Genomic DNA, 24,942 nt, shown 5'->3' with positions numbered 1-24,942 from the left:
TGTAACCTTTAGGTGTGTCTCTTGTAGCATTGCCACGTCCGCCTTCAGCTCCCTCAAATGTGCGAACACGTGAGCCCTCTTGACCGGCCCATTCAGTCCTCTCACGTTCCATGTGATCAGCCTGGACGGGGGGCTTCCAACACCCCCCCTCTGCCGACAAGCCATCACCCTTTTTAGGCCAGCCTCGAGCTCGCGCCCTCCGCTTCCTCGAGTCCCCACTCGGGCAGTCGCCGTTGAATGTACCTCTACGTTTAAGCACATGTTCTATTCTTATTTTTAAAAAAATTAGAAACAAGGAATAATATAATTAGAAAATGTGAAAAGAAATACTGTACGAGATCCCTCTTTCAACCCAAGTTTCAGGTGGCCAAAGTTCACAAAGTTTTCTGACCCTTTCCAAATGCCATCAGTTACAGTCAGTGCATTTATTTTCATACTCAATAACATACCTCGGACCTAAATACAAAGGTTCCTGCGATTCACAGGTAAATACAACACACGTGCATGATTGTACTTGGGATTCTTGCATACGAGGATGAGAAGAAGGACAATGTCTATCATTCTTAATGCTATCTACCTTTCACCAAGACTTGCTTATATCATCTGCATTGTGGGAGGGGCTCTCTTTACGTCTGATGTGGGAGATGCTCTAATCTCTTGGGCATGGGAGGGGCTCTATTATCAGGTGTGGGAGGGGCTCTATTCTCAGATGTGTGAGGGGCTCTATTCCCAGGTGTGCGAAGGGCTCTATTCTCAGATGTGGGAAGGGTTCTATTCTCAGGCGTGGGACGGGTTCTGTCTCAGATGTGGGTGGGGCTCTAATCCCAGGTGTGGGAGGGGATCTATTCTCAGATGTGGGAAGGGTTCTATTCTCAGGTGTGGGAGGGGCCCTGTCTCAGGTGTGGGAGGGGCTCTATTCTCAGGTGCAGGAGGGGTTCTATTATCAGGTGTGGAAGGGGCTCTATTCTCAGGTGTGGGAGGGTCTCTATTCACAGGTGTGGGCGGGGCTCTATTCTCAGATGTGGAAGAGGCTCTGTTCTCAGGTGTGGGAGGGGCTCTGTTCTCAAGTGTGGGAGGGCTCTGTTCTCAGGTGTGGGAGGGACTCTATTAACAGGTGTGGGAGGGGCTCTATTATCAGGTGTGGGAGGGGCTCTATACTCAGGTGTGGGGGGTCTATTCTCAGGTGTGGGCAGGGCTCTATTCTCAGGTGTGGGAGGGGCCTATTCTCAGGTGTGGAGCGCTCTGTTCTCAGGTGTGGGAGGGGCTCTATTCTCAGGTTTGGGAGGAACTCTGTTCTCAAGTGTGGGAGGGGCTCTATTCTCAGGTGCGGGAGGGGCTCTGGTCTCAGGTGTGGGAGGGGTTCTATTCTTAGGTGTGGGAGGGGCCCTATTCTCAGGTGTGGGAGGGGTTCTGTTGTCAGGTGTGTGAGGGGCTCTGGTCTCAGGTGAGGGAGGGGCTCTATTCTCAGGTGTGGGTGGGGCTCTATTGACAGGTGTGGGCAGGCTCTATTCTCAGGCATGGGGGGGCCTATTCTCAGGTTTGGGCGGGGCTCTATTCTCAGGTGTTGGAGCGGCCAATTCTCAGGTGGGAGGGGCTCAATTCTCAGGTGTGGGAGGGGCCTGTTCTCAGGTGGGGAGGGGTTCTATTCTCAGGTGTGGGAGGGGCCTATTCTCAGGTGTGGGAGCGACTCTATTCTCAGGTGTGGGAAGGGCTCTATTCTCGGGTGTGGGAGCTGCCTGTTCTCAGGTGTGGGAGGGGCTCTATTCTCAGGTGTGGGAGGGACCTGTTCTCAGGTGTGGGAGGGGCCTATTCTCAGTTGTGCGAGGGGCTCTATTCTCAGGTGTGGGAGGAGCCTGTTCTCAGGTGTGGGAAGGCCTGTTCTCAGGTTTGGGAGGGGCTCAATTATCAGGTGTGGGGGGCTCTATTCTAAGATGTGGGAGGGGCCTATTCTCAGGTGTGGGAGGGGCCTGTTCTCAGGTGTGAGAGTGGCTCTATTCCCAGGTGTGGGAGGGGCCTATTCTCTGGTGTGGTGGGGGTGCTGTTCTCAGGTGTGAGTGGGGCTCGATTCTCAGTTGTGTGAGGGGCCTTTTCTCAGGTGTTGGAGGGGCTCTATTCTCAGGTGTGGGAGGGGCCTGTTCTCAGGTGGGGAGGGGTTCTATTCTCAGGTGTGGGAGGGGCCTATTCTCAGGTGTGGGAGCGACTCTATCCTCAGGTGTGGGAGGGGCTCTATTCTCAGGTGTGGGAGCTGCCTGTTCTCAGGTGTGGGAGGGGCTCTATTCTCAGGTGTGGGAGGGACCTGGTCTCAGGTGTGGGAGGGGCCTATTCTCAGTTGTGGGAGGGGCTCTATTCTCAGGTGTGGGAGGGGCTCTATTCTCAGATGTGGGAGGGGCCTGTTCTCAGGTGTGGGTGGGGCCTGTTCTCAGGTGTGGGTGGGGCTCTATTCCCAGGTGTGGGAGGTGCCTGTCCTCAGGTGTGGAAGGGGCCCTTGGAAAGTGCTGATTTGTGTGTTTTGAGCTCACGTCATTTCACACTGGAAATCCCCATTTCCCCCCAGTCACTGCCAGCTGCTGTCAGGAGCTGTGTTGACTCTTTGCTTGGCTCCTGTTTGGGGCTCTTCCCCTGCCCTGTCGCTGACTGTCAGTCAGACAGGCAGTCTCTGTGTGTTTCAGAGTGACTCCCGGTCAGTTTCCGGGTGAATTACTCCCGGGGGATCCGGCCTCACTGCTTCTCTATGTCTCTTTACCTCCCTTTTGTCACCTTTTTCAAACTTTGCACAGCCTGCTCCTCTGACTTCTCTCAAAGTGTTTCTGTTCTTGTTTCCCGCTTCTCCCATTAATCTTCGGCTTTTTAAAAATGGCTCTCTAAACTTTTTTTTTTGCAATCTCTCTGTCCTTTATTGCCCTTCCTCTTTTCCTTCTTCTCGATCTCCTTAATCTCCTCTCATCTACATTTTCTCCTCTCCTCCTCTTCGTTTTCTCTTTCGCTCTTATTTCCCTCTGTCCTCTTTTTATTTCTTTCTCTCTCCTTTCTCCTTCTCCCGGATTTCCTGATTGTTTTGTACCCGGCTCCTTTCTTTCCGTCCTCAGCGTCTCTTCTGGAATCGCCATGGCTGCGATCAAAGCCTTGCAGCAGTGGTGCAAGAAACAGTGTGAGGGCTATGGGAATGTGCAGATCACCAACATGACGACCTCGTGGCGGGATGGGCTCGCTTTCTGTGCGATCTTGCACCACTTCAGACCCGACCTCATGTAAGCCAGAAATTCACAGCAAATTACTTTCTACCCCAAATGGGGAAGGAACAAATTGTGTTTCTTCCTCTGTGTGGACGTGTATCTGTGTGTGTGTGTGTGTGTGTGTGCGTTAGAGGGAGGGAGGGGAGAGCAAACAGCCCCAACTTCAGTGGAAACAGACAGTGTGGACTAGTGCAACCCGGAGCTGAACCGGATCTTCCCCAACTTTCCACCCAATTACCCGGTTTAACCTGGTCTGTGGCAAGAATGGAAATGCATCTTGAGTTTAGATTACTTTTTGCTCCTGGCTTGCTTCGTAGGCACTGATAATGGTGATTAAACTCCCCCAGGCGTCAGTACTGTGGGAATGGGGACGAGCCTGTATCATCCCTATTTGAACAGCTGGGTAGGGGGACGAGCAGGGATTCTCAGCTTTCTGCGTGGCCAGTTGGCCAGTTTGTGAATTGTTTGATGTGGAGTTTCTGATACGAACCAGATCCGATTGGACGGCTATGTATCTATATACATGTGTGTGTACATGTAACCATTTTTTGCTACTGTTCCCGGTTTGATTTCTGACTTTTGGCGCCGGCTTTCACAGGCTCCAGATGTTTCTGATCGAACATTTCTTTTCAGGGGCTGATGTTTGCGCCAGTAGTGTTGCTAATGGTGAACAGCTGCAACGGAGCAGGAAGCTATTCCGGGGAGGATCTGGGGTGGAAATTTCTGCTATTGGGCAATTTCAGTAATATCTGTAAAATTAGCATTTAACAATGCCGCATTTCTTCATCAAACTCCCTGTCTTCCTGCAGGGCCTCTCCCAGATGTGGGAGCATGAACTTAGTTATTCAGTTAGAGTTATCTAAATAGACGCGCCAGCTGTAATTGCGCACAGCAAGATCCCACAAAGGGCAGGGATGCAATGAGAGTTTGTGGTTGTGGGGATTATGGGCCAGGTTGAGAGTACTGCAGAGTAGCTGGGTGCTGGAGATGGGCATGCACCACTTAGTCTGGGGCAGGGTGAAGGTGCTGGAGCTATGATGTGAAGATGCGGTGTTGGATGGGGTGAGCACAGAAAGAAGTCTTACAACACCAGGTTAAAGTCCAACAGGTTTGTTTTGAATCACTAGTTTTCGGAGCACAACTCCTTCCTCAGGTGAATGAAGAGGTGTGTTCCAGAAACATATATATAGACAAAGGGCAAATGGGGTGAGATTTTGGGATGGTGTGCAGGGGGTGCTGGGCATAGATGAGATTTTGGGATGGGGGCTGGGCAAAGGTGTGAGATTTCGGGATGGTGTGCAGGAGATGGGGAAGAGATGTTGGGATGCGGTGCTTGGCATACGAATGAGATTATGGGGTGCTGGAGATCGGAGAGAGATTTTGGGATGGGTGCTGAAGATGGGAGTATGATTTTGGGATGTGTGATGAATGTAAGAAATTGTTATATTTGATATTTGACATTTATTGCAGTAATGTTATTTAAAACGGATTTAGGATGCATAGAGCCAGTGTGTCTGCTAAAGCCGTGATGAAGGTGGTTATAAAAGAATATTGTTTTGGATTTTGGAAGATCCCTGGGTGTAGATAATTAATGAGGGATTGTGTTTTGGTCTTGGCTAACCAGAGCATGGAACATAGTGTGGGAAGAGACAGTAGAATGCCTTGTGCTTAGGGTAGAGATGACGTTATTAAGGGAGGAGCCAGGTCTGTGTGCAGATCAGTTTGCCATATGATTTAAAGTTTTTAAAAATAAATTTAAAGTACCCAATTATTTTTTACCAATTAAGGGGCAATCCACCTACCCTGCACATATTTTTGGGTTGTGGGGGTAAGACCCAAGAAGACACAGAGAGAATGTATAAATTCCACTCGGCCAGTGACCTGGGGCTGCGATAAAACCCGGGTCCTCGGTGTCGTAAGGCCATAGTGCTAACCACTGTGCCATCATACTGACCCCATAGGATTTTAAGTTGAATATATAGGTATCTTGGGCTGGCTCCTGAAAGGTTCTCTCCAAGGTCTTAGCAGAGAAAAAACAAAGATATCTGATTGTTAACTTTATTTATAAGTGGTATTTGAACTTTTGGAATTTTGGGATGGGGTTATAAAGATGGTGAGAGATCTTGGGATGGTATACTAGAGATGTGGGAGAGATCTTGGGATGAGATTCTAGAGATGAGAGATTTTGGAATGGGGTGCTTGAGATAGGATATTAGAGTTGGAGAGAAATTTTGGGATGAGGTGCTGGAGATGGCGAGAGATTTTGGGATGCAGTAGTGGAGATGACGGAGAGATTTTGTGATGGGTGCTGGAGATGGGGGAGAGATTTTGGATGGGGTGCTCGAGATGGGGGATTGATTTTGGGGTGGTGCTGGAGATGGGAGTGCGATTTTGGGATGTGGTGCTGAAGGTAGGGAAGCGACTTTGCAATGCTACTGGAGATGGGAGTGCGATTTTGGAATGGTGTGCTGGAGATGGGAGTGCGATTTTGGAATGGTGTGCTGGAGATGGGAGTGCGATTTTGGAATGGTGTGTTGGAGATGTGAGTGCGATTTTGGGATGGTGCTGGAGATGGGAGTGCGATTATGGAATGGTGTGCTGGAGATGGGAGTGCGATTTTGGAATGGTGTGCTGGAGATGGGAGTGCGATTTTGGAATGGTGTGCTGGAGATGGGAGTGCGATTATGGAATGGTGTGCTGGAGATGGGAGTGCGATTTTGCAATGGTGTGTTGGAGATGGGAGTGCGATTTTGGAATGGTGTGTTGGAGATGGGAGTGCGATTTTGCAATGGTGCTGGAGATGGGAGTGCGATTATGGAATGGTGTGCTGGAGATGGGAGTGCGATTATGGAATGGTGTGTTGGAGATGGGAGTGTGATTTTGGAATGGTGTGCTGGAGATGGGAGTGCGATTTTGGAATGGTGTGCTGGAGATGGGAGTGCGATTATGGAATGGTGTGCTGGAGATGGGAGTGCGATTATGGAATGGTGTGTTGGAGATGGGAGTGCGATTTTGGAATGGTGTGCTGGAGATGGGAGTGCGATTTTGGGATGTGGTGCTGGAGGTAGGGAAGCGATTTTGGGATGGTGCTGGAGATGGGAGTGCGATTATGGAATGGTGTGCTGGAGATGGGAGTGCGATTTTGGAATGGTGTGCTGGAGATGGGAGTGCGATTTTGGGATGTGGTGCTGGAGGTAGGGAAGCGATTTTGCAATGGTGCTGGAGATGGGAGTGCGATTATGGAATGGTGTGCTGGAGATGGGAGTGCGATTATGGAATGGTGTGCTGGAGATGGGAGTGCAATTTTGGAATGGTGTGCTGGAGATGGGAGTGCGAGTTTGGGATGTGGTGCTGGAAATGGGAGTGCGATTTTGGGATGTGGTGCTGGAGGTAGGGAAGCGATTTTGCAATGGTGCTGGAGATGGGAGTGCGATTTTGGAATGGTGTGCTGGAGATGGGAGTGCGATTTTGGAATGGTGTGCTGGAGATGGGAGTGCGATTTTGGAATGGTGTGCTGGAGATGGGAGTGCGATTATGGAATGGTGTGTTGGAGATGGGAGTGCGATTTTGGAATGGTGTGCTGGAGATGGGAGTGCGATTTTGGAATGGTGTGTTGGAGATGGGAGTGCGATTTTGCAATGGTGCTGGAGATGGGAGTGCGATTATGGAATGGTGTGTTGGAGATGGGAGTGCGATTTTGGAATGGTGTGCTGGAGATGGGAGTGCGATTTTGGAATGGTGTGCTGGAGATGGGAGTGCGATTTTGCAACGGTGCTGGAGATGGGAGTGCGATTATGGAATGGTGTGTTGGAGATGGGAGTGCGATTTTGGAATGGTGTGCTGGAGATGGGAGTGCGATTTTGGAATGGTGTGCTGGAGATGGGAGTGCGATTATGGAATGGTGTGTTGGAGATGGGAGTGCGATTTTGGAATGGTGTGCTGGAGATGGGAGTGCGATTTTGGGATGTGGTGCTGGAGGTAGGGAAGCGATTTTGCAATGGTGCTGGAGATGGGAGTGCGTTTATGGAATGGTGTGCTGGAGATGGGAGTGCGATTTTGGAATGGTGTGCTGGAGATGGGAGTGCGATTTTGGGATGTGGTGCTGGAGGTAGGGAAGCGATTTTGCAATGGTGCTGGAGATGGGAGTGCGATTATGGAATGGTGTGCTGGAAATGGGAGTGCGATTATGGGATGGTGTGCTGGAGATGGGAGTGCGATTTTGGGATGTGGTGCTGGAAATGGGAGTGCGATTTTGGAATGGTGTGCTGGAGATGGGAGTGCGATTTTGGGATGTGGTGCTGGAAATGGGAGTGCGATTTTGGAATGGTGTGCTGGAGATGGGAGTGCGATTTTGGGATGTGGTGCTGGAAATGGGAGTGCGATTTTGGGATGTGGTGCTGGAGGTAGGGAAGCGATTTTGCAATGGTGCTGGAGATGGGAGTGCGATTTTGGAATGGTGTGCTGGAGATGGGAGTGTGATTTTGGAATGGTGTGCTGGAGATGGGAGTGCGATTATGGAATGGTGTGCTGGAGATGGGAGTGCGATTTTGGAATGGTGTGCTGGAAATGGGAGTGCGATTTTGGGATGTGGTGCTGGAGGTAGGGAAGCGATTTTGCAATGGTGCTGGAGATGGGAGTGCGATTTTGGAATGGTGTGCTGGAGATGGGAGTGCGATTTTGCAATGGTGTGCTGGAGATGGGGGACAGATTTTGGGATGGGGGCTAGAGAATGGGGGACAGATTTTGGGTGGGGAGCGAGAGATGGGGAGACAGATTTTGGAATGGAGTGCTAGAGGTGGGAGAGGAATTTTTCGGATGGGGTACAAACGATGGGAGTGTGATTTTGGGATGGAGTGCTAGAGATGGGGTGTGATTTTGGGATCGGTTGCTGGAGAGGGGTACTGGAGATCATAGTATTTACAGTGCCGAAGGAGGTAATTCAGTCCATTGGGTCAGCACTGACCCTTGGAAAGAGCACCCTACTTTTCTTTTTTATAAATTTATTTTTTCCAATTAAGGGGCAATTTAGCGTGGTCAATCCACCTACCCTGCATATCTTTTGGGTTGTGGGGGTGAAACCCACGCAAACACAGGGAGAATATGCAAATTCCACACAGACAGTGACCCAGAGCTGGGATCGAACCTGGGACCTTGGCGCTGTGAGGCAACCGTGCTAACCACTTGTGCCACCGTGCTGCCCTCAGAGCACCCTACTTAAATCTACGCCTCCACCCTATCCCCGTAACCCAGTAACCCCACGTAACCTTTTGGACACTTAAGGGGCAATTTAGCATGGGCAATCCACCTAACCTGCACTTTTCTGGATTGTGGGAGGAAACCGGAGCACCCGGAGGAAACCCATGCGGACATGGGGAGGAAGTGCAAACTCCGCACAGATAGTCCTGAGGCTGGAATTGAACCCGGGTCACTGGAACTGTGAGGTAGCAGTGCTAACCACTGTGCCACAGCACCATCAAGATGGGGGAGCGATTTTGGGATTGGGTGCTAGAGATTGGGAGTGATTTTGGGATGGGGTGCTAGGGATGGGGGAAAGATTTTGGGATTGTGTGCTGGAATTGAGGGAATGATTTTGGGATAGGTTGCAGGAGATGGGTGGAAAGGTTTTGGGATGGGGTGCTGCAATGGGGGACAGGTTTTGGAATGGGATCTGGAGATGGGGACAGATTTTGGGATGGGGTGCTCGAGGCGGACGAATGATTTTGGGCTGGGGTGCTAGAGATGTGGAAATGATTTTGGGAGTGTGTGCTGGAAATTGGATGTGACTTTTGAATTGGGTGCTGGAGATGGAGGAGAGATTTTGGGATGGGTGATGATCAACAGTGGAAATGGCGGAGTGGGTCTTTGGGCCAATGAGTGGGAGCCGGTGTTGATTAACAGGCCAGTGAGAATCTGTAATCTGTCTCCGCTCATTGGTGCTGAACCTTTACCCAGGGTTGGGGAGGGAGTATATGGAGGATTGAGGTCAGGAAACCCAGAAAAAGAGTTTCCTCAGCCTGGGACAGGTTTCATGACAGGAGCTGATTAACAATGTTTTTCTCTGTTTCTAAGCCATAACCAGCAAGTGGGTAGGTCATCAGTGTGTAGAGGAGGGAGAGATTGGAGATTTGGGGAATTAGAGGTCAAGGGATTGGTCAGAGTGTCTGATCGCAGGGATTGGCAAGGTAGCTATGTCATAGAATCATAGAATTTACAGTGCATAAGGACGTCATTCGACCCATTGAGTCTGTATCGGCTATTGGAAAGAGCACCCCACTTAAGCCCACACCTCCACCCTATCCCCGTAACCCAGTAACCCCACCTAAACTAAGGGCAATTTATCATGGCCAATCCACCTGACCCTGCACATCTTTGGACTGTGGGAGGAAACCGGAGCACCCGGAGGAAACCCACGCACACATGGGGAGAACGTGCAGACTCCGCACGGACAGTGACCCAAGCCGGGAATCGAACCTGGGACCCTGGAGCTATGAAGCAACTGTGTTAACCACTGTGCCATTGTGCTGCCCGTGCTGTCAGATCCAGCAGGTTAAATGACAGGCTCTGACCTGGTCCCGCAGACCCACCTTTCTTTTAGTTTCAGGGTTTCCTCCAGCCTGGTAATTTGGCCAGCTTGAGTTCAATTTGAAATCAGGGGACAAGTGAGTCTGCCAATTTCAGGAGAACATTTAAATTGCCAATTTGCCTCCTGGCAGCTGATTGGTTAGCTACAGGCAACCCACCTCTATTAAAACTCAAAGTGGGCGAGTTGGTCTTGTGCTTGGATCAAAATGCAGATTTCTAACACTTTAATCTCCCAAAAAACCCTGTTTTGGGGGGTTAAAATTCTCCCCTTAATTTTGAAATGATGCTGTGTACATCTTAATGGATGAATGCTTTACCTGTTTAATTTCTCCTTCTTCAGTGGAAGTGTTAATTTGTTTATTTTAAATGAATTGATACCGCTGATTGAATTGGCTGATAATCCAATTGTACTCCAACACTTTCAGCAATTGTGCACAAAGGTTTACCTCCAGTCAATTCAGGACGCACGCCCCTTTTCTTTCCCTGGAAGCCTCTGTGCTCCTTGTGAGCAGAGTACAAAGTCTTACAACACCAGGTTAAAGTCCAACAGGTTTGTTTCGATGTCACTAGCTTTCGGAGCGCTGCTCCTTCCTCAGGTGAGCAGAGTTTCTGTACCTCTGCAGGTTACGTTGCCATTTTGTTAACGGCTCCTCGTCTTTATTACTTGTCAGTGTCACAGTGCACTAAAATAAATTGGAATGTGTCTGTCCTGTCTCCATGGGGTGGGGAGGGGTGGGTTATGCCTGAGCCAACATTTTGCTATTGTCGTTGAACTTCACTGTACTGTCTAAAAATGGGGACGGATTTTTTTTTAAATGATGTTTTTTGTGCAGCGTCAGTAGTGTGATCTCTAATGCAAAGTGATGTCCAGTGTGCGCAGGGTCGAGGATTGGCTATAATTGTCCACTCAAACGTCCGCTGTGCCCATGCCCCCATCCTCCATTGACAAGTGGAACATCAGGAGCTGCCAATGGATCATAGCGACACAAGAGATAGGAACAAAAGTTTACCATACGGCCCATCGAGCCTGTTCCTTCTTCCAATACAATCATGGTTGATCGTGGGCATCAACATTTTCCCACCCATTCCCCATATCCCTGACCCCTGAGTGATCAAAGTCTGTCTACCCCAGTCTTAAATGACGGTAGCACAGTGGTTAGCACTGTTGTTTCACAGCGCAAGGGTCCCAGGTTCGATTCCCGGCTTGGGTCACTGTCTGTGCGGAGTCTGCACATTCTCCCCGTGTCTGTGTAGATTTCCTTCGGGAGCTCCGGTTTCCTCCCACAAGTCGGAATGTGCTGACTGGGGGATTTTCACAGTAACCTCATTACAGTGTTAAAGCAAGCCTACTTGTGACACGAAAGATTATTATTATTAATGTATTTAAAATTGGAGAAACCACAACCCTACAGGATAGAGAATTCCAGCGATTCACAACCCTTTGAATGAAGACGTTTCTCCTCATCTCAGTCCTAAATAATTGACTCCTTATCCTGAGAGCTAGCCATGTGTTCCAGGTTCGCTGACTAGGAGAAGCAGTCTCTCAGCGAATACCCTTTGGAATCTTTTATGTTTCAATGAGATCACCTCTCATTCTTCTAAACTCCAGAGAATATCATAGAATCCCTACAGTGCAGATGGAGGCCATTCGGCCCGTCGAGTCTGCATCGACCCTCCGAAAGAGCACCCTACCTAGTCCCGCTCCCCCGCCCTTTCCCTGTAACACCACCTAACCTTCTGGACAAAGGGACAATTTATTGTGGCCTAGCCACCTAACCTGCACATCTTTGGACTGAGAGGAAACCGGAGCACCCGAAAGAAACCCACACAGACACAGCGAGAATGTGCAAATTCCACACAGTCACCCCTGGTCGGAATCGAACCTGGGTCCCTGGATCTGCGAGGTAGCAGTGCTAACCACTGTGCCACCTTGCTGCCCATATAGCCCCTAATTAAAAAAATATATTTTTTAGAGTACTCAATTATTTTTTTTTCCAATTAAGGGGCAATTTAGCTCATCAACCTAACCTGCACATCTTTGGGTTGTGGAGGTGAAACCCACTCAGACATGGGGAAAAATCTAGTTAACCTCCTTCCTTAAATATGGAGACCAAAACTGCACACAATACTCCAGGTGTTGTCTCACCAAAGTCCTGTACCATTATAGCAAGACTTTCTTATTTCGTACTCCAATCACCTTGCAATAAAGGACAACATGCCATTTGTCTTCCTAATTGCTTGCTGTACCTGCATGCTAACATTTTGCATTCAAAGGACAAAGAGAAATACAGCACAGGAACAGGCCCTCCGACCCTCCAAGCCTGTACCGGTCCTGAGACCAACCTTGGCCAAACCCGGCGGGGCGAAACAGAAATGCGGCGTGGTGAGGCGGAGAATACAGCCCAATGTATCAAGGTTTGCTGGCGATGCAAAGCTAGGTGGGAATGTAGGTGGGAATGTAAGTTGAGAGAAGGACACAAAGAGGCTGCAAAGAGATATAGACAAGGTAAGTGAGTGGACAACAAGGTGGCAGATAGAGTAGAATGTAGGGAAGTGTAAGGTTATTCACCTTGACATGTAAATAAGAAAGCATTTTTTTTTTAAACAGGCCCCAAACCTGGAACTATTGTGCCGTATCCCTCTATACCCATCCTATCCATGTATTTGTCAAGATGCCTTTTGAATGCTGTTAATGTATCTAATATCAGTAACATACATGTGGGACTATGTTCATATCAGTAACACATATATGGGCCTGCATTAATATCAGTAATGGATATATGGTACTGCATTAATTGGTGGTAAAACCTGTGTTCCAGTGAGTCTTGAACTCAACCTTGGCATGGCCCGCTGGCTGCACTGCTATATATGTACTACGGGCTAACCGATTGCACCACTGAAACCACATCCTTGTAAGAAACATACCCAAGTCTCTCTGAACATCAATATTTCCAAGTTTGAGGCCTGTTCAAAAAAAAATGCTTTCTTATTTACATGTCAAGGTGAATAACCTTACACTTCCCGACATTCTACTCTATCTGCCACCTTGTTGTCCACTCACTTACCTTGGGCGGGATTCTCCGCTGCGGGGCGGGGGGTTCCGGTGTAATGGAGTGGCGGGAACCACTCCGGCGTCGGGCCGCCCCAAAGGTGCAAAATTCTCTGCACCTTTAGGGGCCAAGCCCTCACCTTGAGGGGCTAGGCCCACTCAGGAGTGGTTTCCGCTCCGCCGGCTGGCGGGAAAGGCCTTTGGCGCCACGCCAGCCGGCGCCGAAAGGTCTTCGCTGGGCGCGCATGCGTGGGAGCGTCAGCAGCTGCTGACGTCGTCCGCGCGCATGTGCAGGGGAGGGGGTCTCTTCCGCCTCCGCCATAGTGAAGACCATGGCGAAGGCGGAAGAAAAAGAGTGCCCCGATCGCGGGCCAGGCCACCGTGGGGGCACCCCCTGGTGCCAGATCGCCCCGCGCCCACTCAGGACCCCGGAGCCTTCCCGCGCCGCCTTGCCCCGCCGGTATGGTAGGTGGTTTAATCCACGCCGGCAGGAGAGGGTTGACAGCGGCGGGACTTCGGCCCATCGCGGGCCGGAGAATAGTGGGGGTGGGCCCGCCGACCGATTCCCGCCCCTGCCGAATCTCTGGTGGCGGAGAATTCGGGAAACGCGGGGGCGGGATTCACGCCAGCCCCCGGCGATTCTCTGACCCAGTGGGTGGGTCGGAGATTCACGCCCCTTGTCCATATCTCTTTGCAGCCTCTTTGTATCCTTCTCACAACGTACATACCACCTAGCTTTGCATCGTCAGCAAACCTTGATTCATTGGGCTGGATTCTCCGCCCCACAGCGCCACATTTCTGTTTCACCCCGCCAGCGGGATGCTCCGGTCAATGGAGTTTCCCATTGTGGGGCAGCCCCATGCCGTCGGGAAACCCCCGGGCTGCCGGCGGAGAATCCAGCCCATTATTCTTCGTCTCTTTGTCTAAGTCTTTAACATAGATTGTGAATAGCTGAGGCCCCAGCACTGATTCTTGCACCATTCCACTAATCACAGCCTGCCAACTTGAGAATGTGCCATTTATCCCTACTCTTTGCTTCCTGTCCATTAGTCAATCCTCTATCCATGCCAATATAAAATTCTATTAACAGGAGGAGCATTTTGAGCCCCTTCTATCATTCAATCTGATTATGGCTGTTGAAATATAGCCTGGAATAGGCTCGAGATCTTTCCTGCATTGAGATGCTGCTGACTCCAGACCACTACAGGCCTCTGGGTGAAATGAGTGGGGGAATGAGCGCGCAGTGAGGGAATTAATCCAACGGGTGTAACTGGCCCAGCAGAAGAATAGAGGGCCAATCACTGGATCTGGAGGCGAAACATACCCATGCCCAACCCACTGAGAAAAATAACAAAATAAGTTTATCAGTACAGTTAGTTAGCACAGACAGCATTGAGGAGAGTGCCAGCGACATGATGTTGTGTGAGTGTAATACAGCACCTCATTGATTCAGATGGTATTCCACATTTTAAACATTTATTATAGCACATGAAACATTTAAGAAATGAGATTGCTGGAGTACTCTCAGCCATAACTCTGATGGCAGCAACCTAACTTGCACCAAGTCCCCTCTACCCCTTACTCCAGTGCCCTCTGATCTACGATGGTTCTTGATCCAGCAATGCCTGTCCAGCTGATCCTTTGGAACATTAAAAACCTCTGAGTGACTCAATGTCAGAGACACCAAAACAAATTTTGCTGCCTGTGCTCCCATCAGTCCATGTCCTCATCTCTTCCTGTCTTTCGCTCTCTGCTTCCCCTCTCTTTTTTTAAAATAAATTTAGAGCACCCAATTCAATTTTTCCAATTAAGGGGTAATTTAGCATGGCCAATCCACCTACCCTGCACATCTTTGGGTTGTGAGGGCGAAACCCACGCAAACACGGGGAGGATGTGCAAACTCCACACGGACAGTGACCCAGAGCCGGGATCGAACCTGGGATCTCAGCGCCGTGAGGCAGCAGTGCTAACCACTGTGCCACCGTGCTGCCCTTCCCCGGTCTATCTGCTTCTCCCATTCTATCCCTCTGACTCCTTCCCCCTCTTGCTTCATCTCTGTTTCACTCTATCTCCCCGGTTGTATTTCCCTCACTCTGTCCCTGTCTCATTTTCCCTCTGTTCCTCTCTGACCCCTCTCTCCCTCCTTTGCATGTAACCTTCTCCCTCTGTCCCTATCTCCCTCTGTCCCTATCTCCCTCTGTCCCTATCTCCCTCTGTCCCTATCTCCCTCTGTCCCTATCTCCCTCTGTCCCTATCTCCCTCTGTCCCTATCTCCCTCTGTCCCTATCTCCCTCTGTCCCTATCTCCCTCTGTCCCTATCTCCCTCTGTCCCTATCTCCCTCTGTCCCTATCTCCCTCTGTCCCTATCTCCCTCTGTCCCTATCTCCCTCTGTCCCTATCTCCCTCTGTCCCTATCTCCCTCTGTCCCTATCTCCCTCTGTCCCTATCTCCCTCTGTCCCTATCTCCCTCTGTCCCTATCTCCCTCTGTCCCTATCTCCCTCTGTCCCTATCTCCCTCTGTCCCTATCTCCCTCTGTCCCTATCTCCCTCTGTCCCTATCTCCCTCTGTCCCTATCTCCCTCTGTCCCTATCTCCCTCTGTCCCTATCTCCCTCTGTCCCTATCTCCCTCTGTCCCTATCTCCCTCTGTCCCTATCTCCCTCTGTCCCTATCTCCCTCTGTCCCTATCTCCCTCTGTCCCTATCTCCCTCTGTCCCTATCTCCCTCTGTCCCTATCTCCCTCTGTCCCTCTCTCCCCCTGCCCCTCTGCCCCTCTGCCCCTCTCTCCCTCTGCCCCTCTCTCCCTCTGCCCCTCTCTCCCTCTGCCCCTCTCTCCCTCTGCCCCTCTCTCCCTCTGCCCCTCTCTCCCTCTGCCCCTCTCTCCCTCTGCCCCTCTCTCCCTCTGCCCCTCTCTCCCTCTGCCCCTCTCTCCCTCTGCCCCTCTCTCCCTCTGCCCCTCTGCCCCTCTGCCCCTCTGCCCCTCTGCCCCTCTCCCCCTCTGTCCCTCTCTCCCTCTGTCCCTCTCTCCCTCTGCCCCTATCTCCCTCTGCCCCTCTCTCCCGCTGCCCCTCTCTCCCTCTGCCCCTCTCTCCCGCTGCCCCTCTCTCCCTCTGCCCCTCTCTCCCTCTGCCCCTCTCTCCCTCGGCCCCTCTCTCCCTCGGCCCCTCTCTCCCTCGGCCCCTCTCTCCCTCGGCCCCTCTCTCCCTCGGCCCCTCTCTCCCTCGGCCCCTCTCTCCCTCGGCCCCTCTCTCCCTCGGCCCCTCTCTCCCTCGGCCCCTCTCTCCCTCGGCCCCTCTCTCCCTCGGCCCCTCGGCCCCTCGGCCCCTCTGCCCCTCTGCCCCTCTGCCCCTCTGCCCCTCTGCCCCTCTGCCCCTCTGCCCCTCTGCCCCTCTGCCCCTCTGCCCCTCTCTCCCTCTGCCCCTCTGCCCCTCTCCCCCTCTGCCCCTCTCTCCCTCGGCCCCTCTGTCCCTCGGCCCCTCTGTCCCTCGGCCCCTCTCTCCCTCGGCCCCTCTCTCCCTCTGCCCCTCTCTCCTGTCCCTCGGCCCCTCTCTCCTGTCCCTCTGCCCCTCTCTCCCTCTGCCCCTCTGCCCCTCTGCCCCTCTCTCCCTCTGCCCCTCTCTCCCTCTGTCCCTCTCTCCCTCTGCCCCTCTCTCCCTCGGCCCCTCTCTCCTGTCCCTCTGCCCCTCTGCCCCTCTCCCCCTCTGCCCCTCTCTCCCTCTGCCCCTATCTCCCTCTGCCCCTATCTCCCTCTGCCCCTCTCTCCCTCTGCCCCTCTGCCCCTCTGCCCCTCTGCCCCTCTGCCCCTCTCTCCCTCGGCCCCTCTCTCCCTCGGCCCCTCTCTCCCTCGGCCCCTCTCTCCCTCTGCCCCTATCTCCCTCTGCCCCTCTCTCCCTCTGCCCCTCTGCCCCTCTGCCCCTCTCCCCCTCTGCCCCTCTCTCCCTCTGCCCCTATCTCCCTCTGCCCCTATCTCCCTCTGCCCCTCTCCCCCTCTGCCCCTCTCTCCCTCGGCCCCTCTCTCCCTCGGCCCCTCTCTCCCTCGGCCCCTCTCTCCCTCGGCCCCTCTCTCCCTCGGCCCCTCTCTCCCTCGGCCCCTCTCTCCCTCGGCCCCTCTCTCCCTCGGCCCCTCTCTCCCTCGGCCCCTCTCTCCCTCGGCCCCTCTCTCCTGTCCCTCTGCCCCTCTCTCCCTCTGCCCCTCTCTCCTGTCCCTCTGCCCCTCTGCCCCTCTCTCCCTCTGCCCCTCTCTCCCTCTGCCCCTCTCTCCCTCTGCCCCTCTCTCCCTCTGCCCCTCTGCCCCTCTGCCCCTCTGCCCCTCTCTCCCTCTGCCCCTCTCTCCCCCTGCCCCTCTCTCCTGTCCCTCGGCCCCTCTCTCCCTCGGCCCCTCTCTCCTGTCCCTCTGCCCCTCTCTCCCTCGGCCCCTCTCTCCTGTCCCTCTGCCCCTCTGCCCCTCTGCCCCTCTGCCCCTCTCTCCCTCTGCCCCTCTCTCCCTCTGCCCCTCTCTCCCTCTGCCCCTCTGCCCCTCTGCCCCTCTGCCCCTCTGCCCCTCTGCCCCTCTGCCCCTCTGCCCCTCTGCCCCTCTCCCCCTCTGCCCCTCTGCCCCTCTCCCCCTCTCTCCCTCGGCCCCTCTCTCCTGCCCCTCTCCCCCTCTGCCCCTCTCCGCCTCTGCCCCTCTCCCCCTCTGCCCCTCTCCCCCTCTGCCCCTCTCTCCCTCTGCCCCTCTCTCCCTCTGCCCCTCTCTCCCTCTGCCCCTCTCTCCCTCTGCCCCTCTCTCCCTCTGCCCCTCTCTCCCTCTGCCCCTCTCCCCCTCTGCCCCTCTGCCCCTCTCCCCCTCTGCCCCTCTCCCCCTCTGCCCCTCTCCCCCTCTGCCCCTCTCTCCCTCTGCCCCTCTCTCCCTCTGCCCCTCTGCCCCTCTGCCCCTCTCCCCCTCTGCCCCTCTCCCCCTCTGCCCCTCTCTCCCTCTGCCCCTCTCTCCCTCTGCCCCTATCTCCCTCTGCCCCTCTCTCCCTCGGCCCCTCTCTCCCTCTCTCCCTCTCTCCCTCTGTCCCTCTCTCCTGTCCCTCGGCCCCTCTCTCCTGCCCCTCTGCCCCTCTGCCCCTCTGCCCCTCTCCCCCTCTGCCCCTCTCCCCCTCTGCCCCTCTCTCCTGTCCCTCTGCCCCTCTCTCCTGTCCCTCTGCCCCTCTCCCCCTCTGCCCCTCTCTCCCTCTGCCCCTCTCTCCCTCTGCCCCTCTCTCCTGTCCCTCGGCCCCTCTCTCCTGTCCCTCTGCCCCTCTCTCCTGTCCCTCTGCCCCTCTCTCCTGTCCCTCTGCCCCTCTCCCCCTCTGCCCCTCTCTCCCTCTGCCCCTCTCTCCTGTCCCTCTGCCCCTCTCCCCCTCTGCCCCTCTCTCCCTCTGCCCCTCTCTCCTGTCCCTCGGCCCCTCTCTCCTGTCCCTCGGCCCCTCTCTCCTGTCCCTCGGCCCCTCTCTCCTGTCCCTCGGCCCCTCTCTCCTGTCCCTCGGCCCCTCTCTCCTGTCCCTCTGCCCCTCTCTCCTGTCCCTCTGCCCCTCTCTCCTGTCCCTCTGCCCCTCTCTCCTGTCCCTCTGTCCCTCTCTCCTGTCCCTCTGTCCCTCTCTCCCTCTGTCCCTCTCTCCCTCGGCCCCTCTCTCCCTCTGCCCCTCTCTCCCTCTGCCCCTCTCTCCTGTCCCTCTGCCCCTCTCTCCTGTCCCTCTGCCCCTCTCTCCTGTCCCTCTGCCCCTCTCTCCTGTCCCTCTGTCCCTCTCTCCCTCTGCCCCTCTCTCCCTCTGCCCCTCTCTCCTGTCCCTCTGCCCCTCTCTCCTGTCCCTCTGCCCCTCTCTCCTGTCCCTCTGCCCCTCTCTCCTGTCCCTCTGTCCCTCTCTCTCTCTGTCCCTCTCTCCTGTCCCTCTGTCCCTCTCTCCTGTCCCTCTGCCCCTCTCTCCTGTCCCTCTGTCCCTCTCTCCCTCTGTCCCTCTGTCCCTCTCTCCCTCTGCCCCTCTGCCCCTCTGCCCCTCTGCCCCTCTGCCCCTCTCCCCCTCTGCCCCTCTCCCCCTCTGCCCCTCTCCCCCTCTGCCCCTCTCTCCTGTCCCTCTGCCCCTCTCTCCTGTCCCTCTGCCCCTCTCTCCTGTCCCTCTGTCCCTCTCTCCTGTCCCTCTGTCCCTCTCTCCCTCTGTCCCTCTCTCCTGTCCCTCTGTCCCTCTCTCCTGTCCCTCTGTCCCTCTCTCCTGTCCCTCTGCCCCTCTCTCCTGTCCCTCTGCCCCTCTCTCCTGTCCCTCTGACCCTCTCTCCTGTCCCTCTGCCCCTCTCTCCTGTCCCTCTGCCCCTCTCTCCTGTCCCTCTGCCCCTCTCTCCTGTCCCTCTGCCCCTCTCTCCTGTCCCTCTGCCCCTCTCTCCTGTCCCTCTGCCCCTCTCTCCTGTCCCTCTGCCCCTCTCTCCCTCTGCCCCTCTCTCCCTCTGTCCCTTTCTCTCCCGTCCCTCTCATTCATGCTGTGATATTCATTAGTCTCCAGATTAGTCTCTTGAACACTGGAGTGAAGTTGGATGGTCTGCCTGTTTTGGCATTCGGCGATTGGTGCTGCTGCTCCACTTCCCGCACCTGCTCACTGCAAGTGAACCTGACTGAAGTGAGAAGTGTTTTTTCAATGGCTAGGATTTCTGGAGCTCTAACTTCAGAGGGTGACTTCCCACACGTCTAGTTGCAGTGCCTGTGATGTCGCAGGCAGCTGCCTGCATTAAAGATGGCGCAGACTAGGGCAGCACGGTGGTGCAGTGGTTAGCACTGCTGCCTCACGCCGCCGAGGTCTCAGGTTCGAACCCAGCTCTGGGTCACTGTCCATGTGGAGTTTGCACATTTTTCCCGTGTGTGGTACCCTCAATAATGACGCTCCGAGTGTAAACAGTAAAGAAGGCTTTAATAAACTAAGAACTAGGCTAGAGCCGAGACCTGTGCTAACTGCTGCACTGCCCACAAGGCGGCCCCTTATATACGAGCTCGTTGAGCTCTCCTGGATGATACTTGATATCGTACGTGTAGGTGGAGAGTTCAATCCTCCACCTCAAAATTTTATCATTTTTTATTTTGCCCCTGTGGTAGTATGTATTGGGGGTCATGTGGGACTGGAAGCCCTAATGTCATTGGCTGACAGATCCCGGGTCCTGGTTGGCCGTTGACCTCTAGCTCCGCCCTGAAGGCGGAGTATAAGAAGCCGGAGTCTTCCCCTGCAGGCCAGTTTACTATCGAGCTGCGGGGGAACAGACACGCTTAATAAAGCCTCATCGACTTCACTCTATTCGTCTCACGGAGTCTTTGTGTGCTACAATTTATTAAGCGTGCCTAAAAAGGACTATGGAGCTCAGGATCATTCCGGAATGCCTGAGGATCAGCCCCCACGCAGTGAACGCGGCAGCAGCCTTCAAGCACTGGCAGACTTGCTTCGAGGCCTACCTCAGAACGACCACCGGCCGGGTCACAGAAGACCAAAAACTGCAGGTCCTGCACTTGAGGGTGAGCACGGAGATTTTCTCCCTCATCGAAGACTCGGAGGATTTCCAGACGGCGTTCGCAGCACTGAAAAGTCTCTATGTCCGCCCAGTTAACCAAATCTATGCTCGCTACCAGCTCGCGACGAGACGGCAAGCTCCCGGAGAATCGATGGACGAATTCTACGCCGATTTTGGGACGAGCCTGCAGCTGCCCGTCGGTGAACGCAAACGAACACACGGACATGTTAATGCGCGATGCTTTTGTGGCAGGTATGCAATCTTCCCAAATCCGCCAAAGACTTCTAGAAAAAGAGTCGCTAGGACTCTCAGAGGCACGGGCCCTAGCAGCCTCCCTAGACGTGGCCGCGCGTAATACCCGCGCCTATGGCCCCGACCGCGCGGCGACCCATTGGGCCCCGTACGTACCCGTCGCGGCAAACCCCCTACCCCCCCCCCTCCGGACACCCCACAGGCTTGCGCGGTCCAAACACCGAGTCGCACCGGGGGCGCCCGCTGTTATTTCTGCGGCCAGGCGAAACACCCCCGACAGCGCTGCCCGGCCCGCGCAGCTATCTGCAAAAGCTGCGGGGAAAAGGGCCATTATGCGGTTGTGTGCCGGTCCCGCGAGGTCGCCGCTGTCCCGGGAGCACAGGGAGCCCTGCAAGCAGTTTACGCACCCCAACCCCCCCAGCACGCCATGTACGACCCGCAGGCGCAGCCACTCTGGGTCCCGACCACCGTGGTCCCGGGAGAACTGGGAGCCCTGCACGCCGCTTACGCTCCCCAACCCCCCTCCCCGCAGCCCATGTATGACCCGCCGCCGGCGCTACCGCTTTGGGTCCCGGCCAACACTCTCCACGGAGAGGAGGGAGTTTTGCGCGTCCCTAACGCCACCCTAACCCCCACCCCGCGCCTGACCCGCCGGCACCACCTACTTGGGCCCCGACCACCGCTGTCCCCGGTGAGGGAGCTCCGCCCGGTCCTAGCGCTCGCGGTCCCAGCGCTCGTGGACCTAGCGCTCCCCAGCCCCACCAGCACACCATGTGCGACCCGCAGACGCCGCCATTTTGGGTCCCGGCCACCACGAGGGGAGGAGGGGCGCCGATGTGCGACCCGCAGACGCCGCCATTTTGGGTCCCGGCCACCACGAGGGGAGGAGGGGCGCCGCCATCATGGACCGCCCCAGAACTGTACGACGCGTGGGGGCGGCCATTTTGTCCACCCCCGCCGCCATCTTGTGACCCCCCAGCCACGTGCGATGTATGGGGGCGGCCATTTTGTCCATCCCCGACGCCATCTTGGTCGGCAACAACGGACCCCACTCCACTACTACAACCACGTCTCGCTTCAATTACGCTCGATCAAGCTCGGCCCCGGACACTCCAGCCGACGACGAAAACGGTGCTAATAAACGGCCACGAGACGCCATGCCTAGTTGACTCCGGGAGCACTGAGAGCTTTATACATCCCGACACGGTAAGACGCTGTTCCTTGACCACCTATCCCAGCGCACAAAAGATTTCCCTAGCTGCAGGATCCCACTCCGTTCAGATCCAGGGATTCTGCATAGTTACCCTAACGGTGCAGGGGAGGGAGTTCAAAAACTACAAACTAAACGTCCTTCCCCAACTCTGTGCCCCCACCTTGCTGGGATTAGATTTCCAATGCAATCTACAGAGCCTTACATTCAAATTCGGCGGCCCAATACCCCCACTCACTATCTGCGGCCTCGCAACCCTCAAGGTGCAACCCCCGTCCTTGTTTGCGAACCTCACCCCGGATTGCAAACCCGTCGCCACTAGGAGCAGACAGTACAGCGCCCAGGACCGGACCTTCATTCGGTCCGAAGTCCAGCGGCTACTAAAGGAGGGCATAATCCAGGCCAGCAATAGTCCCTGGAGAGCGCAGGTGGTAGTAGTGAAGACAGGGGAGAAACAAAGGATGGTCATTGACTATAGCCAGACCATCAACAGGTACACACAACTAGACGCGTACCCTCTCCCCCGCATATCCGACATGGTCAACCGGATTGCCCAATATAAAGTCTTCTCCACCGTGGACCTCAAGTCCGCCTACCATCAGCTCCCCATCCGCCCAAGTGACCGCAAGTACACAGCCTTCGAGGCAGACGGGCGATTATACTATTTCCTACGGGTCCCTTTTGGCGTCACAAACGAGGTCTCGGTCTTCCAACGGGAGATGGACCGAATGGTTGATCAACATGGGTTGCGGGCTACGTTCCCGTATCTCGACAATGTAACCATCTGCGGCCACGATCAGCAGGACCACGACGCCAACCTCCAAAAATTCCTCCAGACCGCCAAAGCCTTGAACCTCACGTACAACGAGGACAAGTGCGTTTTTAGCACCGATCGGCTAGCCATTCTGGGCTACGTGGTGCGCAATGGGATAATAGGCCCCGACCCCGAACGTATGCGCGCACTCATGGAATTTCCCCTCCCGCACTGCCCAAAAGCCCTGAAACGCTGCTTGGGGTTCTTTTCATACTACGCCCAGTGGGTCCCCCAGTACGCAGACAAGACCCGCCCCCTAATACAGACCACGACCTTCCCTCTGTCGACAGAGGCTTGCCAGGCCTTCAGCCGCATCAAAGCGGATATCGCAAAGGCCACGATGCGCGCCATCGACGAGTCCCTCCCCTTCCAGGTCGAGAGCGATGCCTCTGACGTAGCTCTAGCGGCCACCCTTAACCAAGCGGGCAGACCCGTGGCCTTTTTCTCCCGGACCCTCCACGCCTCAGAATCCGCCACTCCTCAGTGGAAAAGGAAGCCCAAGCCATAGTGGAAGCTGTGCGACATTGGAGGCATTACCTGGCCGGCAGGAGATTCACTCTCCTCACGGACCAACGGTCGGAAGCCTTCATGTTCGATAATGCACAGCGGGGCAAAATCAAAAACGACAAGATCTTAAGGTGGAGGATCGAACTCTCCACCTTCAACTATGAGATTTTGTATCGTCCCGGAAAGCTGAACGAGCCGTCCGATGCCCTATCCCGCGGCACATGTGCCAACGCACAAATTAACCGTCTCCAAACCCTCCACGAGGACCTCTGCCACCCGGGGGTCACTCGGTTTTACCACTTCATCAAGTCCCGCAATCTCCCATACTCTTTAGAGGAGGTCCGTACAGTCACAAGGGACTGCCACATCTGCGCGGAATGCAAGCCGCATTTTTTCAGGCCAGATGGAGCGCACCTGATTAAGGCTTCCCGCCCCTTTGAACGCCTCAGTCTCGATTTCAAAGGGCCCCTCCCCTCCACCGACCGCAACGCATATTTTCTTAGTGTGGTGGACGAATACTCCCGCTTCCCTTTTGCCATTCCCTGTTCTGACATGACCGCGGCCACAGTCATTAAAGCCCTGAACAGCATCTTCACACTGTTTGTTTACCCCGCTTACGTCCACAGCGACAGGGGGCCCTCTTTCATGAGTGACGAGCTGCGCCAGTTCCTACTCAGCAAGGGCATAGCCTCAAGCAGGACGACCAGCTACAACCCCCGGGGGAACGGGCAAGTAGAGAGGGAGAACGGCACGGTCTGGAAGGCCGTCCTACTGGCCCTACGGTCCAGGGACCTCCCAGTTTCACGGTGGCAGGAGGTCCTCCCGGACGCTCTCCACTCCACCTGGTCGTTATTGTGTACGAGCACTAATCAAACGCCTCATGAGCGTCTCCTTGTTTTCCCTAGGAGGTCCTCCTCTGGAACGTCTCTGCCGACCAGGCTGGCGGCCCCAGGACCCATCCTGCTCCGAAAGGCTGTGAGGGCACATAAGGCGGACCCGTTGGTCGAAAGGGTTCACCTCCTCCACGCGAACGTGGAGTACCCCGACGGCCGACAGGACATGGTCTCCCTGCGGGATCTGGCGCCCGCCGGCAACACGCACACCCCCCCCGACACCATCAACCCAACCCCCCCCCTTCCTGCCACCACCGCACCCCGCGACCGCCCCCCTTCCCAGGAGGATCGGTTCCCCTCCCCTCAGCACCGACCAAGAATAAAGCCCAAGCTGAAACCGTAAGGCTCCTGGAGGCGACAACACCGGTACAAGCACCACCACCACCGGGGCCGAGGCGATCGACACGGACGACCAGACCACCCGACCGACTCGTGGCGTCGATCTAAAACTAAATATGGACTTTTCACAAGAACATTTTGGTTTTCTTCCCATACCCTCTGTAAATAGTTGCAACAGGACAAAATTGTACAATACTGTATTGCCTTGTGGAATGTTGTTTTTCCTCCCAGGACCAGCCCTGTAAACCCTTACCACCATACGAAGCGTCACCCTGCCGGGTTCATTTTTGACAAGGGGTGAATGTGGTAGTATGTATTGGGGGTCATGTGGGACTGGAAGCCCTAATGTCATTGGCTGACAGATCCCGGGTCCTGGTTGGCCGTTGACCTCTAGCTCCGCCCTGAAGGCGGAGTATAAGAAGCCGGAGTCTTCCCCCGCAGGCCAGTTTACTATCGAGCTGCGGGGGAACAGACATGCTTAATAAAGCCTCATCGACTTCACTCTATTCGTCTCACGGAGTCTTTGTGCGCTACAGCCCCGTTGTGTGTTATCGAACATATAGGCAACTGACTGTT

At 54.8% G+C, this 24,942-nt stretch overlaps 1 protein-coding gene across 1 annotated transcript in view; it reads left to right on the top strand.

The window, feature by feature from the left end:
• The first annotated feature begins 2,491 nt into the window (after positions 1 to 2,491).
• The window catches only part of micall2a (mical-like 2a), a 165,238-nt gene continuing 142,787 nt past the window's right edge, over positions 2,492 to 24,942 (top strand). Inside the window, exon 1 of the mRNA XM_072481020.1 lies at positions 2,492 to 3,248. Within this exon, the coding sequence (XP_072337121.1) occupies positions 3,106 to 3,248 (143 nt within the window). The 5' untranslated portion in view covers positions 2,492 to 3,105. The remainder of the gene's footprint in view (positions 3,249 to 24,942) is intronic.

The sequence above is a fragment of the Scyliorhinus torazame genome, chromosome 17 (assembly GCF_047496885.1).
Source record: "Scyliorhinus torazame isolate Kashiwa2021f chromosome 17, sScyTor2.1, whole genome shotgun sequence".
NCBI classification, from domain to species: domain Eukaryota; kingdom Metazoa; phylum Chordata; class Chondrichthyes; order Carcharhiniformes; family Scyliorhinidae; genus Scyliorhinus; species Scyliorhinus torazame.
The sequence above is the reverse complement of the archived record's forward strand: the minus strand, read 5'-3'. Positions and strand labels throughout refer to the sequence as shown.